The sequence below is a fragment of the Schistocerca gregaria genome, chromosome 2, assembly GCF_023897955.1.
Source record: "Schistocerca gregaria isolate iqSchGreg1 chromosome 2, iqSchGreg1.2, whole genome shotgun sequence".
NCBI lineage: Eukaryota > Metazoa > Arthropoda > Insecta > Orthoptera > Acrididae > Schistocerca > Schistocerca gregaria.
This window is the reverse complement of record NC_064921.1, coordinates 91,123,204-91,145,919: the sequence shown is the minus strand read 5'-3', so window position 1 is coordinate 91,145,919 and position 22,716 is coordinate 91,123,204. Positions and strand designations below refer to the sequence as shown.

The window sequence follows — 22,716 nt, the reverse complement described above, 5'->3', positions numbered from 1 at the left end:
GAGAAATAGGGGCCAGCAGCAGATACAAACGACAGTCTTGGACTGTATCGAAACCGTCGTGTAAACGCACACTACCCAGGACATTCTATTTGCATGCACAAACTTTTGCGCCGATAAGTCGTTGCATGTGGTTCGTTGAAGTGTAGCGGATACTTCAGATATCTGACACTAATTAGATAAAACATACCTAAAATAAATAATTTTATACACGACATTTATACCGTATCTAGTTTGTCCATGCGTAATTTTGGAAATTTGCGGTAATCAAGGTTACGACATCTCTGCTTTGCTCCACAGGTGTTTAAAGCGTGTATCTGTGGTCATTGGTTCCAGGTGTCTGACAGGTAAATATTTTTGTTTCAACGTAGAATTATTGATGTGGGCTCTGTCAGCGTGCTAACTATCGTATTTCGAGACTGACAGTTCACTAACTTATGAAAACTTGGTCGCAATGATGATGTTTTCGGTTACTGATAAACGTGGAGAAGGGCTGTCAGTTTCAGTACGTGATGTTCCAAATGAATGGTTTCTCACTGCCATTCTTCCTTTTGGGACGAAATTTACAATACCATCGGAGTTCCCAAGATTACTGCATTTGCAACAGCCTGCGAGTCGAAATAATCTATTAGTAAACTGGACTAGTGTGTTAGTTTAAGACAAAATTACTTCATGAGCATTTAAGAAAAACGAATTACTGTACAAAGGAGGTTACTGCGACATCGCTGCTTTGAATTTCATTGTTTGTTATATACACTTATACACTTTTTGTAACGAAATAGAGATTCATAACCATAGAGCAATGAATTCATTTCAGCATGCCACTATTGACATTCTCATCACCAGGGATTGAAGATTTGGGTTGTTGTGTGTTTTTTTTTTTTTTTTTTTTTTTTTTTCAGACTTGAAGCGGGAATGAAATGGCCGAATACTCGGAGTATATTTGCAGAACAAATACCTTAAGCAGTCCGGCATACCTTGGTTGTGAGGATAACTCAAGGCAGCCATGTGGTAAAGGGGCAATAAATGCTGTACGACAATTGATTCTTAAAAGCCCAACCATAGGTTCGTATTCTGAACTAACTATTTTGCCATGCTACTGCTTTCTCAGTTGTATGCGCCTCGGAAAAAAATTACATGTCTAATCTTAGCAGAGATATTGTAGAATTATGTTTTATGCTTGATTTTGATGTGGCTATTTCTGTGTATAAATTGCTGAAAAATGAAAACACTAAATTCAAGTATTTATTCCCCTAGGTAGTACACGCACAGACGATGAATTTATTTTACGTTTCCTTCGTGCACGGAAATGTAATGTACCAGATGCCTTTGAGCTTCTGTGCAATTATTGCAGCTATAGACAACAAAACAGCAGCTTATTTGAGAAATTTGGACCCACAGACACAGCTCTCCAGCAGGCTCTTCGTGATGGGTTTCCTGGAGTATTACCTCAAAGAGACAGGTATGTTGTTTGGTCATGATGAAATCTAGTTAATTGAATCTTAACAAATTTTCCAGTGGATTGCAATCTTCACTTAAATGTTCAGCTGACTTTAAAAACGGGGTATGTCCTACTACACCATTTTCTCTGTGTGTGTGATACATAGGGGATTGTAGTATATTCTTAGAACCAGCATTTAATGGCAGTTCTTGAAACTTTGATAACAGATTTTTTCTGGGTAGGTTATGTCTTCCTTCAAGAGTCTTCCAGTCCAGTTCCTACAGTATCTCTGTGACACCATCCCACAGATCAAACAAACCTGTGACCATTCATGCTACCCTTCTCTGTATACTTTCAGTATCCCCTGTCAGTCCTCTTTGGTAAGGGCCCCACACACTGGAGCTGTATTAGAGAAGTGGTTGCACAAGTGATATGTAAACAATCTCCATTGTAGTCTGATTGCATGTCCCCAGTATTTTACCAATAAACCAAAGTGTACCATCTGCTTTACCCTCAACTGGACCTATGTGATTATTCCTTTTCGTCTCTCTATAAAAAGTGACACTCAGGTATTTGTATGAGTTGGCCAAATCGTACAGCGATTTATTGATATTATAGTCATATACTTCATTTTTACATTTTATGAGGTGCGCAATTTTACATTTCTTAACATTTAAATCAAGTTGTCAATCTTTTCACGATTTTGAAATCTTATCGAGATGTGACTGAGTGTGTATACACCTTCATTTGCTTAGCACTTCATTATAGATAACTGCATCACCTGCAAAAAGTTTGAGGTTACTATTAATATACAACTCTAACAGCAAGGGTCACAACAAACTTCCGTGGGTCACACTGACAATGATTCTCCATCCAAGATAACATCCTGCGTCCTCCCTACCAATAAGTCTTCAGTACAGTCACCTATTTCGTTTGATACCCATATATGATAATATTTTTGACAAGAAGTATAGGTGTGGTACTGAGTCAAGTGCTTTTAGGGGGACAACAGAAGCGTCCGGTCCCACCTGTCAGCTTTGACCCGTGGCGTAAGAGTGTTGTGGTGTGTGACGTCATGACAGCATGGAGTTTGGTTTGTGAGTGTGGCATGTTTCAAGGTGGTTGAGTATTTTTTTCACGCGCGCACGTGCGTGCGTTTGTGTGTGTGGGGGGGGGGGGGGGGGTGGACAAACTAGTTTGTGGCACTGGAACTTTTTTGTGGTTAGTTTTTATTTTTTTGTTTTCAGTGTATGTGTTGGGGGTCGAGGGAAGTGCTTTATTACAATGTGTGGTTGTGGCTGTTGGTATTGGTAACTGGGAGATGTTTTTGAGCTATATAGATCAAGGGAAGTGTTCGATCCTAATTTATGGGATTGGGAGCTGCTGTTGAGCTATATAGGTCAATGGAAGTGTCCGATTCAAGATGATATTGTGTTTAGGGAATTTGAGGAGTTTTGTTTTGTCGTTTTGCGTGATTTTGTATGAGGATGGGTGTCTAAATTTGTTTATATTTAGTTTCTTCCCACCCCAAAACCCCCAATTTCCCGCACTTTTCCCGTTAGTGTCATTAGGCTTTTTGTGGGACGCATATTTGTTTGTTTTTCGGTGTATTTTCGTCTTTATAATGTTTATGTATTGACTTTATACGCGCAATATTGGAATCGTGGTTTATGGTCATTTCCGCCATATTTGTGACGTCATGGGTCAAAGCAGACGGGTGGGATCGGACGCTTCCGTACTTCCCATTTTGGAAATCAAGAAGTAATGTATCTACCTAGCTGACTTGATCCAAAGCTTTAAGTATGTCATGTGAGAAAAGTGGCCTTACTTCAATGTAAGCAGTACTGTAAGTGAGCACTGACGGTCATGTAGGCTTATGTGGAAAGACTCCTGACACTGCCGAAAGATGTTGGAAATGAAGGCATTTTGTGTGACAAAGTATGCACTGTATTGTTTCAATTTTATATAGGCCTGTGCATTCGGAACTCATGTTCTTGGACGCTAAGAGACTGCATTAACTGAACCACACTTACCCAAATGTGGCTGAGACAATGAATCACGATATTGTTGAATTGGTTGCCCCCCCTTGACATGTGCACTGCTGAGACATATGTATTGTTACAAAAAAAAAGAATCATCAAGAAGAAATGTAGATGATAATTTATTTAAGCATAAGAATGTATACCAAATTAAATTAAGCAACAAGTTCAGCACTTTAGGAAATTTGAAATTGTGCAGGGATAAGCAAAAGGAGAAATCTTTAACAGGAGATTTGAAACGTTCTGATTCCTTTCATCTCCTTTAACACATAACATCATCAAGATAGTGAACATCTATATTTCAGTCGTATTCAGTTACTTTATACGCAAGTAAAAGCACACAAAATATTTAACTTATGCAATAAAATGAAACAAACGGGACAGCCACCAGAAGTAGAATGTTGTGAGCATGGAAAAATGAAATGTATGTCAATAAGAACCATGACACCACTCCAAAACAAAGATGAACCAAAAAATTTCCAGCAGCCCGCATCAGAACATGCACCCTCCACCAACAAGCAGCCATCTGTGTTCCTGCAGCACAATCCCCTCTCAGACTATTAGCTTTCCCAAACTGAAATTCATCAATTTCCAGAGCTACAGTCCCCCCCCCCCCCCCCCTCCTGTGCTTAATAAATTCAGTACAAACTTCACAAAAGAAAGAATACCAGTCCAACATGCACCTCTCACTCACACCAGTCTCATGCGCTCAGAACCAAATAAGATTACAGTAACACAAACAGTACGTAAACAACACAAGTCCTGGAAGCCAGGTTAGATTGCTCAAACCAGGAACTGCTCCTAATCGATATCCAATCATTAAAGCAATGACATCTCCTCATATACAGATCTCTGGTTTGAGAAAGGAAATGTAGTTAACTTGATAAGCTTCCCACACTGGCAGTACCGAACGCACCCAGGGAACAAAACAACTAATTGTAAAAACTTGATGGCACCAGCCATATCATCCCACATGCAGCAATTAACATCTGACCGATAAATTTAAGAGTTAGATCCATACCTAGAAACAAACAACAAATACAAAAAATGAAATTTAACAAATGAACAAATTTCAAATGACAGACTAAGAGCTAAAAATTGAAAACAAATTAGTAGCTAATAATTACTGAAGTTAAAAATAAATGACGGGCCAACAACCACCTCCAAAAACATGATTTACAATACCAGAAAAATCCAGTACAGCTCTACCATTACTCAGAAACAAATTGCAAAACAAGCATCCATAATTGGAGTGTGCCACCTCTTACTTTAACATGCTCTCTACAGTTCACAATCTGTTGCAAACATGCTGCATCTCCATAATGTCACACAGCACTCTTACATCATGGGTCAAAGCCAACAACTGGAAATGGAGCAGTTAGTTGAGTTCATTATGCAAATAGCAAAAGATTTTACAGGTGCTAAGAAAGCAAAAGAAATGGAAAATCTCAAAATGAACAGTGCAGCTTCTGAAAAGAAGACTATGCTTTGATCTGAATGATGATGGAAATACAGGAGAATACATTGAATTGAAAACTATTTGGAAATTTCTTCAGGATAGTCTGAGGACCTTTTACAAAAATTTGCTACCATAAGATGGAAAAAAAAGAAAAGCTCTGTTGAGAAAACAAAACAGAAAATTATACTGAGTTGATATCACACTCTTGTCAGTTAAGAATGCCATGTGGCATTGTATTAAAGAAAAGTGGAAATTGTACAAGCACTTAACCTTGCCCAAAATCTTGCTTTTGTTATGAATGCTATTTGTATAAACATAAGATTTCTTTAATTGTTTGAAAAGTTGTTTCAGAAGTACACAAAACTAGTAAGTACATTCTGGAAGTAATGACAGATGAGCTGTAACAGCTTTTTAATTCAAAGATACTTAGGAATTTCAGTAGAAATTGTTGAAGCTGTAGACAAAATATTATAATAGACTCGCAAAATTGTTTGCAGGAGAGGATAATTCTCTAAAACTGGAACAATGTTAACACGTCAGTGTCCTCTGTTCGTTCAAGATATTCACCAACAACGTAGAAAAAAATCAGATTTTAATCAGGCTTAGAAAAAAGTTGCCATTTGCCAGATACACAACACAATGAATCAGTGTCAAATCATGAATGAAATTATAGAACAAACTAATGGGTATGAATTTGTCTGCGATTTATACAATTTGATAAAGCTATTGATTAAATTTCATCACTATCAGTACTAAGAAACCCTTAGAATCAACTTATTGATTCAACTTACTTTAGTACACTGAAGAATATGTACACTAGTGCTACTGCTTCCATTAGATTTAATCAGGATACTGAGAATTTCAGGAGTGAAAAAAAAGTCAGTTGAGGAGAGTCCTTATGAAGAAAATTATTTTGTGCAGGCCTAGAGGCAGTATTCCGATCCATACACTGGTAAGAAATAATGAATGTTACTGGTACATTACTCATCTGTATTTTGCTTATGACATTGGACTGTTTGCCTCTACTGCTTGTAAATTTCAAGAATTTATTGGAGAAAACTTGAAAATCTATCCAAAAATCAGTTTTATACAGACGTGTTCAAATTATTAGACTAAATGACTATTTTTGATACTCTTAAGTTTTCTTGTGTAGAAATAGGAAAGAAAAGTGTAATAATTGATTTGTTTTAATGGTTTGATTGTGCAACGAAATTTCGCTTGCAAGCAACTCGCAGATCATTGAATTTTTCACAGTTGGTAACATTTGTCATCTTCACTCCAAATCATGTTGGTGTGGTTATAGGAAAGACAAAAAGATGTTTCACCTCAAAGTTTTAGCTGCTGTAGCACTTCTCGCTGAAAATCGTTATCTACAAAAAGAAATTGCTGACAGAATGATAATATAACAGATAAGTGTCAGCAGAATCAAACTTTCAGTGCAGAAAGGTGGTGAATACAAGACAAACAGGAAAGGAAAATGTGGATGTAAAAGAAAAATTAGTCCTAGAACAATGAGAAGACTTACAAACATGGCAACAATGGACCATAAACTTACTTCTAGAGATATGAGCCATCAGCTGAAAGGTTTGGATGTTGAAGTTTCACCTGTGACGAGGAAAAGGCTATTTGAATGTGGTTTAAAGGCATGCTGACCAAGGGGGGAGGGGGGGGGGGGGACCACCAGCCATGAAAACCAAAAGATTGCAGTGCATTAAACAACTTCAGGAGTGGACAAGAGGACTGGGCTAAGGTATGTGCATGATATGGTAAATTAAGTGGGTATGGTCTCTAAAATTTGGAGTTTTGTCTTCAAATTGTGATGTTTTATTGATACTGAAGAAATGTACATTTGAATTTTGAGACCTAACTTGCAATTTTGTACACATGCTTTACTTATGCTTCAGTGATGAATCTGTATTCACTGTGATGGGAGAAAGCAGCCAGTATGTTCGTTGCAGACCTGGAGAAGAGTTCAAAGTTGAGTGTGTGCAGCATCCGACTTCTGTTATGGTTTGGAGTGTGATGTCCATGAAAAGTCCTTGCAGATTAGACAATGAAGCAAGAACAATATAAAGAAATCCTTGAAAAGGAACTTTTCCCCCAAATAAATGAGTGGTTTCCTAATAAAGATGCCATTTTTATGCATGGTGGGGCACCTTGTCACAAAGCCAACAGTGTTTCCAAGTACTTGGAAAAACATCAACTGAAAGTGTTGCCCTGGCCAGGGAATAGCCCTGATATAAACCCAATTGAAAATTTATGGTCTATTGTGAAAGAGAGAATAAGGAAATTTACAATAACCACCAAACAAGATCTCATGGAGAAACTTGAGGAAATCTGGTACCATGACAATGATATTGAAATGTCGTGTGAAAAGTTAATAAAACTATGCCAAACAGGATAAAAATGTTGATTAAGAACAAAGGCATGCATACAAACTATTGAATGTACATATATAACCTGCATGTGGATGTAAATGTATAATAAATGTAAAGTTTTGGAAAAAAGTCTTTAGCCTAGTAATTTGAACACATCTGTAAATATATAATTTACACATAAAAAGTGCAAAGTAGTAACAGGATCATAAAATCATTTAAACACAGTGACTGAATTGGCAAATGGAATGAACAGAAGAATAAAAGTCGAATAAAAAGTTCTTGGTTTACTTGCCGTGACAAATTTGAAAAAAAATCCTAAGCTTTCAATGATTGTATCCATTGTCATTATCAGGGACTTACTCTTACTTTCGTGACACTGGCAAGGCTCTTACTTTTATGGTCAGAGGAGCATGTCATCACTTGGATTACGTCATGGTGATATAAGGGATGCTGTGCATACAGAGGTAGCGCCTGCTGCATCCATAGGTTGTGTTTGAGCATTCTAGCCAGCATTGTGTGCATTGCCCTCACTTGCATCGGGCAGTAAACTAAAAGATGTTTTCTTCTGTGCTCTTTATTTATCAGTTGCATGCTTCCATGCATTGCAAAGTGCACATCCAGTCTCTCTCTCTCTCTCTCTCTCTCTCTTTCTCTCTCTCTTTCTCTCTCGTCGTAACCTGATGTGGGTCGCAATGTAGTTAATTTGAATCTCACAATCAGATTGGAGATGGTGTGAGATTTGTGATTAACCGTTTCAGGCACTTGAGTGATTATGTGAATAGGTCAGATGGCAACAAGGGTCAAGCTGAAATTTTTCGGGTTTCTATGGTTGGAGACTGTACTAAATGACTGATGTCAGGGTAAGAGGTATATACGCTGTCAACCAGAAAATGAGATTCTGGATTGGCTTCTAGTCTGCTTTGCACCTAAACAACCAGCTAACTAACTTTTAATGCTTCTTTATATGTTTACTTGAATATGCCAAAGATCGCAGACACTGGTTTATCACTTGAGTCCTAAGACCCAGTTAACAAACATACATAAAAAAAAAAGTGAGACTTGTACTTCTCATCAGTCCAACACTCTATCAGGGATAGGATATGCTAAGTCTAATGATGGATTAAAAATGGTATTCCAAACCATGAATCATGAAATGAGCCATTTTCTATTGCTCTGATTGAACCCTGTGATTCAGTTACACATTACACTGGAAAAGGCAACCAAATATACACACATATAGGCGAGTGTGAAAATTAATCCACCAACCTTAGTCCAGAAGTATGCATAGCAAGTTTTACAAGCTTAATTGATTGTAATTCTCACTTACATATTACCTGCTGTTGGCTGGTGATCATCAAAAGTGCTGGTCGATGGCCATCAGTTCAAACTTTGCTGCAGGCTGGAACCCTGTTTTTCTAGTTGATTGGTGGCCTCTGTATGCTACATTTGGGCATGTTTGCTTGCAGATGGTGTGTGTGTGCATTAACTTTTTGCATCCAATTTGCTGTCAACTAGATGGAATCAGTATTGTCACGCCAAACTGGCGAAAGTGACTGGCACTACCAGTCTCAATCTAAGTTATCAGGTTTACTGCTAATATTCATGTGTTGATGTTTTTTATCTGGCTACTGTTCATTATCCAGTCAGTACACTATTAAAGTTATTTTCACACAGTCTAATTTCAGCTGCTTCTCTGATCACAGAGCCCCATTTATTCACCAGTTTCAAGACAGGCACACTAAGCCCCTGATTATGCTGACAGGAGCAATCATCAAAAGCTAAGGGAATTTCTTTTTGATATGATGTGGGCAAGTAAACCAAGAGCTTTTTATTCAAAGGTTCCATTCTGATAGACATCGTAGTCACAGAGGAATAAAAATTGTTTGCAATTTGATCGCAAATTCTAACTTACAACAGCAAAAAGTATTCAAAAACTAACAGTTACTCAGTAAGCACTGAAGATATATATATTTGGCAATTACTAGGTGACAAGAAAAGAAATTGATCAGGAAACAGATTTGAGAGGAAAGGGCTATGGTGACGTTAATTATGTGTGTGCACAGGTGAATTTGTGCAGCAGTGGCATGTCAAGTGGCTGACAGTGATAATGTTGAGGCTGATTGTATTCCTACTCCGAATTAATTTTTCTATAGTGTTCTCTTTTTCGTGAATTAATTTAGTCATAAGTCAGGAAATATATGTGCATTGGATGTACAGTTTCACACTGCCACTGTTTGGCAGGGAGTAATAGCTGGTTAAGTACAGTATGTGATCATTATGATGTTCTTCAAAGCACCAACCTTAATTTCAAACTTAGCGGATGTAAGATAGTAGTGTCGTAGGGGAAGTAACTGATATAAGAAACTGCGAAATTTGTTACAATGCCATCTCTCATAAACATTGCCATCACAATAATTTAATTTCATATCCTTTTTAACTTTTGTGATAACAATGTACTATCCATGTTTATTTGGTGTATGAAATTGTTGTGTTCACATCCAGATCAATACTCCTCAAGTAACTGTACAGTGTGTGGCAAGAGTTGATGCAGGTACTTCTGTCAATTCTCACTTTTTCTGTTCCATGCACAAATGGTTTGTGGAGGCATGACTTTTGCTGTGCTTCCATATGAGCTTCAGTTTGTCTAATATTACTGTTGTAGTCATTGTGCTAGACACTTATTGAATGAAGTAATATGTTGTAGTACTCTTTATGAATTTGCACTCTCTGAATGTTGACAATAGTCATCTCATTGATGCTATGCCTCCCTTGTTGCATCTGCCACCAGAGTTAGCTGTGCATCTCTGTGACATTTTCACACGTACTAACCAAACCTCTGATGAAACATGCTGCCCTTGTTTTAATCGTCTGCTATGTTAATCCTTTTCTCATAAAGGCCCATACAAACAAAGAATACTCAAGAATCATTTGAATGAGGGTTTTGTAAGCTCATTACTGTAGGATTCGTCCAATAAATCTCAGTCAGGATTTTACTTTTTCTGCTACTAGTTTCATGCTGTTGACTACATTAGGTTCCCCAGGAAACACCCCTAGATATTTTATCACTATCACTATTACTGTTTCTGGTATAGTTAATCAGTTATGTTATTGAACAATAATGGATCTCTCTGCCTCCTTATAACAACACATTACATTTTTTAATTTTGTGGATTATCTTCCTGTCATGACACAAAGTGTATATCCTCTGCAGGTCTGCATACATATTGTTATAGTTTTCTTAATTATGTGACTACTCAAGAGGATGTCGTTATCAGGAGAAAGAAAACTGGCGTTCTACGAATAGGAGCGTGGAATGTCATATCCCTTAATCGGGCAGGTAGGTTAGAAAATTTAAAAAGGGAAATGGATAGGTTAAAGTTAGATATGGTGGGAATTAGTGAAGTTCGGTGGCAGGAGGAACAAGACTTCTGGTCAGGTGACTACAGGGTTATAAACACAAAATCAAATAGGGGTAATGCAGGAGTAGGTTTAATAATGAATAGGAAAATAGGAATGCGGGTAAGCTACTACAAACAGCATAGTGAACGCATTATTGTAGCCAAGATAGACACGAAGCCCACACCTACTACAGTAGCACAAGTTTATATGCCAACTAGCTCTGCAGATGACGAAGAAATTGAAGAAATGTATGATCAAATAAAAGAAATTATTGAGATACTGAAGGGTGACGAAAATTTAATAGTCATGGGTGACTGGAATTCGGTAGTAGGAAAAGGGAGAGAAGGAAACGTAGTAGGTGAATATGGACTGGGGCAATGAAATGAAAGAGGAAGCTGCCTGGTAGAATTTTGCACAGTGCACAACTTAATCATAGCTAACACTTGGTTCAAGAATCATAAAAGAAGGCTGTATACATGGAAGAAGCCTGGAGATACTGACAGGTTTCAGATAGATTATATAATGTTAAGACAGAGATTTAGGAACCAGGTTTTAAATTGTAAGACTTTTCCAGGGGCAGATGTGGACTCTGAACACAATCTATTGGTTATGACCTGTAGATTAAAACTGAAGAAACTGCAAAAAGGTGGGAATTTAAGGAGATGGGACCTGGATAAACTAAAAGAACCAGAGGTTGTACAGAGTTTCAGGGAGATCATAAGGGAGCAATTTATAGGAATGGGGGAAAGAAATACAGTAGAAGAAGAATGGGTAGCTTTGAGGGATGAAGTAGTGAAGGCAGCAGAGGATCAAGTAGGTAAAAAGACGAGGGCTAGTAGAAATCCTTGGGTAACAGAAGAAATATTGAATCTAATTGATGAAAGGAGAAAATATAAAAATGCAGTAAATGAAGCAGGCAAAAAGGAATACAGACGTCTCAAAAGTGAGGTCGACAGGAAGTGCAAAATGGCTAAGCAGGGATGGCTAGAGGACAAATGTAAGGATGTAGAGGCTTATTTCGCTAGGGGTAAGATAGATACTGCCTACAGGAAAATAAGAGAGACCTTTGGAGATAAGAGAACCACTTGTATGAACATCAAGAGCTCAGAAAGAAACCCAGTTCTATGCAAAGAAGGGAAAGCAGAAAGGTGGAAGGAGTATATAGAGGGTCTATACAAGGGCAATGTACTTGAGGACAATATTATGGAAATGGAAGAGGGTGTAGATGAAGATGAAATGGGAGATAGAATACTGCGTGAAGAGTTTGACAGGGCACTGAAAGACCTGAGTCGAAACAAGGCCCCTGGAGTAGACAACATTCAATTGGAACTACTGACGGCCTTGGGAGAGCCACTCCTGACAAAACTGTACCATCTGGTGAGCAAGATGTATGAAACAGGCGAAATGCACTCAGACTTCAAGAAGAATATAATAATTGCAATCCCAAAGAAAGCAGGGACAGATGTGAAAATTACCGAACTATCAGTTTAATAAGTCACAGCTGCAAAATACTAACTCGAATTCTTTACAGACGAATGGAAAAAGTAGTAGAAGCCGACCTCGGGGAAGATCAGTTTGGATTCCGTAGAAATACTGGAACACGTGAGTCAATACTGTCCCTACAACTTACCTTAGAAGCTAGATTAAGGAAGGGCAAACGTACGTTTCTAGCATTTGTAGACTTAGAGAAAGCTTTTGACAATGTTGATTGGAATACTCTCTTTCAAATTCTGAATGTGGCAGGGGTAAAATACAGGAAGCGAAAGGCTATTTACAATTTGTACAGAAACCAGATGGCAGTTATAACAGTCGAGGTACATGGAAGGGAAGCAGTGGTTGGGAAGGGAGTAAGACAGGGTTGTAGCCTCTCCCCGATGCTATTCAATCTGTATATTGAGCAAGCAGTGAAGGAAACAAAAGAAAAATTTTCTAGTAGGTATTAATATCCATGGAGAAGAAATTAAAATGTTGAGGTTCGCCGATGACATTGTAATTCTGTCAGAGACAGCAAAGGACTTGGAAGAGCAGTTGAACGGAATGGGTAGTGTCTTGAAAGAAGGATATAAGATGAACATCAACAAAAGCAAAACGACGATAATGGAATGTAGTCGAATTAAGTGAGGTGATGCTGAGGGAATTAGATTAGGAAATGAGACACTCAAAAATAAAGGAGTTTTGCTATTTGGGGAGCAAAATAACTGATGATGGTCGAAGTAGAGATGATATAAAATGTATACTGGCAATGGCAAGGAAAGCGTTTCTGAAGAAGAGAAATTTGTTAACATAGAGTATAGATTTAAGTGTCGGGAAGTCATTTCTGAAAGTATTTGTATGGAGTGTAGCCATGTATGGAAGTGAAACATGGACGATAAATAGTTTGGACAAGAAGAGAATAGAAACTTTCGAAATGTGGTGCTACAGAAGAATGCTGAAGATTAGATGGGTAGATCACATAACTAATGAGGAAGTATTGAATAGGATTGGGGAGAAGAGAAGTTTGTGGCCCAACTTGAGGCATCAAGGGATCACCAATTTAGTATTGGAGGGCGGCGTGGAGGGTAAAAATTGTAGAGGGAGACCAAGAGATGACTACACTAAGCAGATTCAGAAGGATGTAGGTTGCCGTAGGTACTGGGAGATGAAGAAGCTTGCGCAGGTTAGAGTAGCATGGAGAGCTGCATCAAACCAGTCTAAGGACTGAAGACCACAACAACAACAATGTGACTTTCCCATATGGCACAGCATTATTTGTGAACAGCTTCATAGAACACCTGATATTGCCCACCAGGCAACATCATGAAGAGTAATAAACCTACAACACTCATGCACAGCATGTCTGAAGCTGCTTTGAAACCTGAAAATGTCTCCTCATTAAGAACAGCATGCTGAATTCTATATGTTAAAAAGTCCTCAGTATAATTAAAGAGGAGTCCATTATTCTGTAAGCTCCTAACTTTTTCAGCTGGCTTCTGGAAGTCAGGAAGCATGATAAGAATCTCATCGCAACTGGCGACTGCCTTTTGAATGTCATGAATGAGAGTGACATGTGTTTCACAGAATCATTGTGTGCATTAACACATGCCAATTCCTTCAAAGGTACATAAAACTTATTTCATGTTTTCTGCAGCACATTTACTTCAGTGATGTAGCCCTACAGTTATACACATCCATCTGATGACCCTTCTTAAAAACAGGAATGGCCTGCATTGTTTTCAACCACTTGGAATACTTGATCACTCCTGCACCCTATGATAATCAGCTTCTTCAAGCTGAGCAAGTTCTCAAGTTCTCTTATTTAATCGGTGTTAAGTCATAAAGGTGCCACATAAGGTCCACTCACTTTCCTTGTGTTGAATGATTTTATTATAAAATACAATGTCCAAGTGTTACACTGTTTTGTTCTGCTCATTTACAGGAAGGAAATAATTCAGAAGATTAAAGCTCCAACAACTCTATAATTATGTGGAACACATCACCTATGGAATCATGTAAACACAATGAGATAAAATAGCAGTCATCATTAAATGGCTGCATAATTAATTGCACTTTAAGCTCTAAATTTAGCAGCTGCTGTGCAATTTTTCTACTCGTACTCCATTCCTTTGTAGTTGACACAACAGATAGTGCAGCATTTGAAGCAAATTTATCAGCATAAATGACACAGCATATAATATGCACGTAACAATGCATTAATCTACACACACACACACACACACACACACACACACACACACACACACACACAAATAGTTCAGAAGATGGTCTCGTTAAATTGCTGATACATGTCCGTGTTATGTATTTACTCGTGACATTGGTGTACAGGGATTACCCAGAACACAGACATAACAATAGAGCTGTTCCATTGTATTTCTTAGTTTCTATTAATTTATTTTAAATTATAATGTAAACATGTCATTCAAAGAAGAGTTTTAAGTATTTTTTGTGTAAAATAATATTACGTTGTCAAAAAATGGAAAATCCAGGATGGAATAACAACAATATTATGAAAAGGGTAGATTACTATTCACCATAGAGCGAGGATTTTGAGTCGCACAAGGTGCAATGAAAAGACTATTAAACACATAAGCTTTCATGTCAGAAGACCTTCTGAAGTAGGAAAAAAACACACACACACGACTGCTGTCTCTGGCTACCGGGGCCAATTGTGCAAGATGGGAGAAGCATTGTGGATGATAGGGGTAAGGAGGAGGCTGAGATGAGATGGGGAGGAGAGAGAGAGAGTAGGATATGGGTGGGGGCGGTAAAGTACTGTTAGTGGGAGGATACAGGGGCGAGGTGGAGAGAGGGTAGGGGAGCTAGGTGCAGTCGGAAGGTTAGACAGAGGTGGGGGGGGGGGGGGGGGGGAGAAGAGAAGTAAAAATACTGGAGGTGCAGTTGTGGAATAGAAGTCTGTGGTGTAAGAACAAGGAAGGAGATGGTGTGTGAAGGACAATGACTAACAAATATGTAGTTGGTATCTGTTCTTCCAGACATTGTCCAAAAGAACAGAAGCCATTGGTGATCTTACAATGAAGTCCAGACCATTAGGTGCTTACAGGTGTTAATAAATATCAATGGGGACAGTTGAAAATGTGTGCTCCGACCGGGACTCGAAACCGAGGAGCTCCTGCTTACATGGCAGACGGTCTGTCCAACTGAGCCACCAAGGACACAGAGGACAGTGCGACTGCAGGGACTTATCTCTGGCACACTCCCGGTGAGACCCACAGTTCCAGCTTACTAACCACACACTACATTTGCAGCGCCCGTGCTCACTATACTCATTAAAGCTTACAAGTTTAACAGTCTTTTTGTTGTGCCTATCTGCAATTCAACATCTCCACTATATGGGAAGTAGCAGTATATCCTTTTCATAATATTTCATTTGCCAGACAGATACAGTCCTTATTACTCAAAATTAACAGTTATTAATGGTTTGAACTTTTTGTGTTTTACAGGAGAGGAAGAAGAGTTCTTGTGATTTTTGCTGCTAATTGGGATCCCTCTTCATATGATTTGCTTACAATATATAAAGCCATTCTTTACTCTCTGGAAAAACTTATTGAATTGCCACGAAATCAAGTAAGTGGCTTTATCTTCATTGTCGACTGGAGTGGATTTTCATTCAGTCAGTCATCCAAGCTGAATCCCCGTGTTTTAAAGCTAATGATAAATGGCTTACAAGACTGCTTCCCAGCAAGATTCAAAGGGGTTCATTTTATAAACCAACCATGGTATGTCGAGGCCGCACTGACAGTTATCCGTCCATTTCTGAAAGAAAAGACAAGAGAAAAAGTAAGTATGAAACATATCTAATTAGACTGATTTCACAAATTTTTTATGTTTCCTATAAAACCTAGATTGGTAGGCATTGACAGAAGTTGGTAGGCATAATTGTTGTGACTTGTTATTTGCTTTGATTTTTTATGATTTGTAATATAAATAAGCTGTAAACGAGGATGCATATCCACAAGTGTTGTTGCTTGATGTGAGACAGAAAAAAAAAATACTGTTCTGTTTTGACTTTGTCTTAAGCCATGTTTACCAGACGCGCAAGTCGCCGAAGTGGCGTCAAATCGAAAGACTTGCACCAGGCGAACGGTCTACCCGACGGGAGGCACTCGTCACACGACGACGACCAGTTAGTTTTATTTTAATTGAATACAGACCAAACATACTTAAGCCCGGTCCGCACGCAATGATCTGTCTGCGCAGACATCGGCGCAGATGTCTGTACATGCAAAAGATCGCTGCAGATTTGGTGTGTTCACACAAGACAACCCCCAATCTACTACTCACCCGCCATCTGTCAGTGTAGAAAAGAAATATCAGTGCCAAGCGACTACGCCCCCCATAAACGTCAAAAATTTAATTCAGTTATTTTGAAATATATAAATGGAGTAAGTTCTGTTGTGGTCTGTGTTCGCAACTTGTGTTGCAAAAAACATTCAGACCAACTGCAGGAAACAGAGATAGCGGAAAAAATGGTGTAGACAGTGGCTGCTAAAGTGAAAGCAGTTTTCTCACGTAAATTTACTGTGAGAGTTGCAGGGCGAACCTAACAACTGGTGAAATTATTTGCGGATGGATGTCGAAACTTATAATTATCTCTTAAAGCTTGTAACCTCTCATATTATGAGAGAAAATACTTGTATGAGAAGGGCAATTTCCCTCATGAACGGCTGGTGGTAACATTAAGATTCCTAGCAACAGGAAGGAGCTACAGTGATTTGAAATTTTCAACTGCAATATCGAAACAAGCATTAAATGAAATGATACCCAACACATGTAAAGTTATTTACGCTGTCCTGAAGGATGAGTTCATCAAGGCAAGTCAAGTAAATTAAGTCTGCCAAGTTACAGATAATATTTTTGGTGTTGTAGATGTGTTTGAAGCACAATAGGCCTATATTATTAGAGATTATATACCTACATGGCCAATGAACTATGGTTTACTTTGTTTCTGAGTAGGTATTTTCAGTTCGCTACTGTGTAGAAGCAACCTGGTACGAACTTTTGTTACAGGATACAAAACTCCAATCTGAATTCTAGACAGAATTAGCACTGATATTATTATTATTATTATTATTATTGTTATTGTTATTGTTATTGTTATTGTTGATGTTGTTGTTGTTGTTGCCATTATTATTATTATTATTGTTATTATTATTATTATTTTTTTTTTACTGTTTCCCCGTTTGCCGAGGCGTCAACTGCCCGTAATTTTTCAATTCTGCTGTCTTTTTGTCTCGGTCACTATATTCTTTACTTTTAATCTTACACAAATATGGGTGGTTTCTATATATTTCAATGAATTCACTTACAAACACTAGAGAACACTGACGAGTATCAGCCATTTTAATGCCCTGTGTGTACAAATACTGAGCAAACAGCTGTTTCGCGCCAAATTTGCGGCGATCTCCTGTCCACACGCTCCAACTTGTCTGCGCAGATGAACCCACAGATTTGAGAGGTTTCGCTCAAACCTCCAACTCCAACTTCCAGGTTTGCACACACCTCAGGTTGGTGCAAATCTTCTGTCCACAAGCAACGATCTGTCTGCGCAGATGTGATGTGCGCAGACATTTGCACAGACAGATCATTGCATGTGGACGGGCCTTTATCCAAGTGGTCAGTCGATAACCATAAATGTAGTACTGTATATCACTTAAAAACTTTACTGCCATGACATTGAGCAGCAAGTACGATTAGATTTACTTGAACTATTGAGAAGAATGGGAAAGATATCCAAAGAAGAATTTTGGTCCAGAGCATTATTCTACCCTTAAATGATTGGTGTATCTGCTTATCATCTAAATAAATGACGGTGTATTTAAGATAGTAGACAGGAATTCTAGAGGCTCTCCTACATACATTTTCAGATTAAAACTGAACCCAGGCATGCTTCAATAAAGTTTGGTTTCAGCATATATTGTACTCACACTATAAAAGGACACAGAGCTGCTTTAATGTGATATCACTGGTGAACCTATTTTGAAACACTAAAGCTGAAATTTTTAGAGATATTAGCAAAGTCCACAGGAAGGCCTAATTGTTACAAGTTGGAATCATTTCAGTGAAGCCTTCACCAGAACTAGATTTTGTACCGAATGTTGACCAACAAGCTTATCAGTGTGTCCAGGTGGAGGTACACAAAATGAAATAATGAAAGAACTCAACATTATATGTTGTCGAGTAAATACACAATCAATAGACACTATTCCACAATGTGATCCTCACCATTTCCTGAACAGCTGTGAGTTGTGTTTACTGTGTAGCAGGCAGATGTTCTTCTAACAGTCAAAGTGTGGACACCAAAGTGAAAGGTGCTGTGTATGCCAAGGTTGGAAGAGTTAAAATCTGTAACACATTTTCAGCAGCATGCAAGAAGAGAGTGGAGTGTGGGTCCTCCCACACACAGATTCATTTACCAGGGACAGAACCCTTGAAGGAACAGGAAATTTGATCTCCAATGCTGGAAAATATGTGTTTCTACACGTTTGAATAAAGAATCTGTATAACATGCATGCAAAGCATTTGCTAGGAGCTCAAGTAAATCCATAGAAAAAAATAATAAGGAACTAGCCATCCCCCATTTGACAGTGCATGACATAGTGCACAAACATCTCCAGGTACGTGCTTACAAACTGTAACTTTTGCATCACATTAAGCGTGAGTATCACCACAGATAGTGTGATATTGCTGTTGAAATGTTACATCATATGGGCAAAAGCAACTACTACTTTAGTGCAGTGCTGTTCAGCAATGCACCTACCTTCCACGTTTGCATCAAAGTTAACTGACATAACTGTTGAATACAGGGAAGTGAGACTTCTGGCAAAGTGAGGATATTACCACACCTATGCTTATTGACAAAAGTATGATCGTATGGGGTATCAAGTGAAATTTGTGACTGGATTGAGGAATTTTTGGTAGGGAGGACACAGTGTGTTATCTTGGATGAAGAGTCATCATCAGATGTAGAAGTAACTTAACGTGTGCCCCAGGGAAGTGTGTTGGGACCCTTGCTGTTCATATTGTATATTAATGACCTCGCAGACAATATTAATAGTATAACAAGCTTTTTACATATGATGTAATTATCTAAGATTAATTACTATCTGAAAGAAGCTGCATAAATACTCACTCAGAACTCGATAAGAGTTCGATGTGGTGCAGAGATTGGCAACTTGCTTTAAATGTTCAAAAATGTAAAATTGTGCACATCACAAAACAAAACAAAAAAACATAGTATCATATGACTATAATTGATACAAATATCTAAGTGGAACACTTTGTAGGGATATGAAATGGAATGATCACATTGCTAGAATACCAGGGAAGTGCAATCAGTCTACAATGGACATTGTTTACATATCACTCATGTGACCTGCTCTAGAATACTGCCCATGTGTGTGGGACCAGTACCAAATAGGACTAATGTAGGATATTGAATGTAAACAGAGCAGGCCAGCATGAATGGTCACAAGGTTTGTTTAATCCAGGGCCGGCCAGAAATTCTGCATGCGTGCGTTGCTCTTGCACATGTGCAACTTCCGGGTCACAGTGTGCACGCCACAGCCGTGAGCAGTCAGGTAGTGCATGTTTCTACGCACAGATGTCGCTCCTCTGTTACACAAAGTGCGTCATCAACACCTCGTATGTGTAAAACAACCTGGGCTGTATCTGTAAGAACAACCTGGGCTGTATCTGTAAGAACAACCTGGGCTGTATCTGTAAGATCTGTTGCTTCATCAAGCGCAACAGTGAAATCAACAAAGTATTTAGCCTTATTTATTAGCTGCCTGTGCAGATCACCGGCCATAGCACCGATACGTCTTGTCACTGTTTGTTTGAATAGACTGATTTCTTGAAACCTGCTAACGTTCGTGGGACACAAAAGTTCTGGAGCATCAATCAGACACCCTTTCGGAAAAGGGTTTCCCAAATTGTGCAATTCTTAATGCGATTTTAAAACTTGCTCGCAGTGAAGATTTAGTATGGTTGTCATTCTGGAAAATTGAAAACAGTACATTGTACAGCATACAGTAAAATAGACATAAATGCAACACAAGAAAGTAAGAGTTTAAGGAGTATCAGTTACTTTGACATATGATAAAATCGAGTTGGTGTCTCATCCATTTTCTGAAGGACATTTAATTTTGCTTGCCGTTCTTCACTGTTGAGTACACTACACTCATCTTTGTGATATGTATTGTAGTGTCTTTCAATTGAAAACTTACACTGGACACCTATTATTCGGCGGCACAGCAAACACTGTGAGTTTTCACCAACAGCAACAACAAAGAATTGCAGTTCCCAGTCATTTTTAAACGACTGAGAACATAGACCTCCCGTCATTTTCTTTTTCACGGTACTTGTCATTTCTCAGTACTTCGCTGTTAACGTTACGGTCACCAGGGGTAAACGAGACGGGATATGTTGCGCTCTTGCTTGTACCACAGGGAAGTGGAGCCGCCGCCGTGCATTTAGGACACATGTCTAATAACAGATGTCGCTATCGCTCGCTGTTGCACACGTGCACTCATGTACAGCGTTTGGCCGACCCTGGTTTAATCTGTGGGAGAGTGTCACAGAGATACTGAAGGACCTGAACTGGAAGACTCTTGAAAATAGTCATAACCTATTCCGAGGAAGTCTATTAACTAAGTTTCAAGAACGAGCATTAAATGGTTACATTACAAACCCCTACTCACATAGGGATCGTGAGTATAAGATTAGAATAATTACTGCATGCACAGAGGCATTCAGACAATAGATATAGATATCTCCATAAGACATTTCCTGAGCCCTGGATCAGGAGAAGGATCCGACTATGTGGTACCTTCGGTCTCCCAAACTATAGATGGGGGTTAATCAAGGACACCGTTTACATCAAAACTCGAGATGTGGTAGATTTGGGGTAACAGATATATGGTGCAGCAGAAGTGATAACACCTGTCATGCTTACGAACATGTGGTGAGAAGTGGAGTACTGTTTTGATATCTGTCGAGCTACAACCAGTGTTCACATTGAACTGTACCAACATGCATAAAAATTCTGTGCTCCCGTGTACAATGTTTGACAAATAAAGTTATAAACCATAATAAGTACTGAAATATAAACCTCTAGCTCAGACCACCTGTGTTTCCTGACATTGGTTTGAGATCACAATAAAATGCTTAATGCTGAATGAAATACTGACCTCTTTCAACAAACAAATCTCCATACGTCGACCAGTATATATTTAATTTAATAGAATGAAATGCTGCAGTGTGTGTAAATAATAACAAAAACTGAATGGGCAAAATTATACAATAATACAAGCAAATACATTCCAGTAAACATCCGTCAGCAAGCAAGTCGTTTGTGAAATAATTGTGAATGTGTTAGTTACAAGCCACCATTGACTTCAGTATGAAATCTCCATCCAGCTGAAATTTCAGTCATTGCCTACTTTATCGACATGTTACAATTTTCTGTTAAAGAAAGTGTTCTGATTGTTGTCCTCACATTTCAATACAGTACTGCTGTATCTGCCACAAGTTAAGAATTATTTTAAACACATCCAAATCTTCGCATAAATCTTGTCAAGATTGTACAATCTGCTGCTCCAGTTCTCCAGGCAAATCAATACGAGAGCTGTATACTTCACTTTTGAGATGGCTTCGACATAAAATCAAGTGAATTGAGGTCAGATTATCTTGGAGGTGAAGGTACAGGCCGTGCTCAATGTATCCATGTTGGACTGTGTTGGTGTATTAGGTGTCATCTTAGAAATTGTATTTTTTATTATATTTATAAGAAAAATATTTTTCATAAAAGCATACTGTTTTCAAAAATGTGTTTTGGAAAAATTATATGATAAATATGTGAGTTTGTTTTGGCATAAAATGTTAAGGCAAGGACAGTTTCAGTATTCAATACACCAAAGTTGCCTGTGCACCATTATGCATATTCCACATTCCCCAACCTTGGCCTGTGGGTGAGATTTGACCCCAATTAGATGTGGAGATTTAACAGTTTACACATCAGATACATTTGTGATAACTAGGCCAATATTTCACATTAAAATAGTGGTGTCTCTTAAAGTCTTTCTCACAATTACTTCGCAAAAGGCTTATGTGCAGACCCATGTTTACTGCATCGTTTTGGCTTATATTACCATGTAATTTCAGCTCAGTCAGTTTTCACCATTACTTATAGGGTGGCACCCTATAAGTGTTACTGTTAAGACAATTTCAATGGAAAGTATACTACCATGGAAAATACTCGGCAGAGATTTGTTCTAACTCAGCTCATGTCTTCTACGATTTCAAGACAAGCTTGAAGAATAAGGCATATGAGCTGCATTAAAGCATATGAACGCTTTAGGAAAAATATTTCCTTCAGTTACACACACAGGAAGAAGTCACATGGGTTGAGGTCTGAACTATTGGGGGAGGGGGGGGGGGGGGGGGAGCAAAATTGTCTGTCATTTAAATCTGAGTGAAATGACGTGC

At 38.5% G+C, this 22,716-nt stretch overlaps 1 protein-coding gene across 3 annotated transcripts in view; it reads left to right on the top strand.

Annotated features, from left to right (window-relative positions):
- The first annotated feature begins 283 nt into the window (after positions 1-283).
- Positions 284-22,716, top strand: part of LOC126336398 (clavesin-2-like) — a 29,588-nt gene continuing 7,155 nt past the window's right edge. The window contains exons 1-4 of one of the 3 annotated variants that reach the window (XM_050000079.1): positions 284-344; positions 900-1,062; positions 1,255-1,459; positions 15,672-16,008. In XM_050000079.1, coding sequence (XP_049856036.1) covers positions 918-1,062; positions 1,255-1,459; positions 15,672-16,008 — 687 coding nt within the window. In that variant the 5' untranslated portion in view covers positions 284-344; positions 900-917. Of the gene's footprint in view, positions 740-899; positions 1,063-1,254; positions 1,460-15,671; positions 16,009-22,716 lie in introns of all 3 variants that reach the window. The other 2 variants (XM_050000080.1, XM_050000078.1) reach the window with 2 other exon arrangements.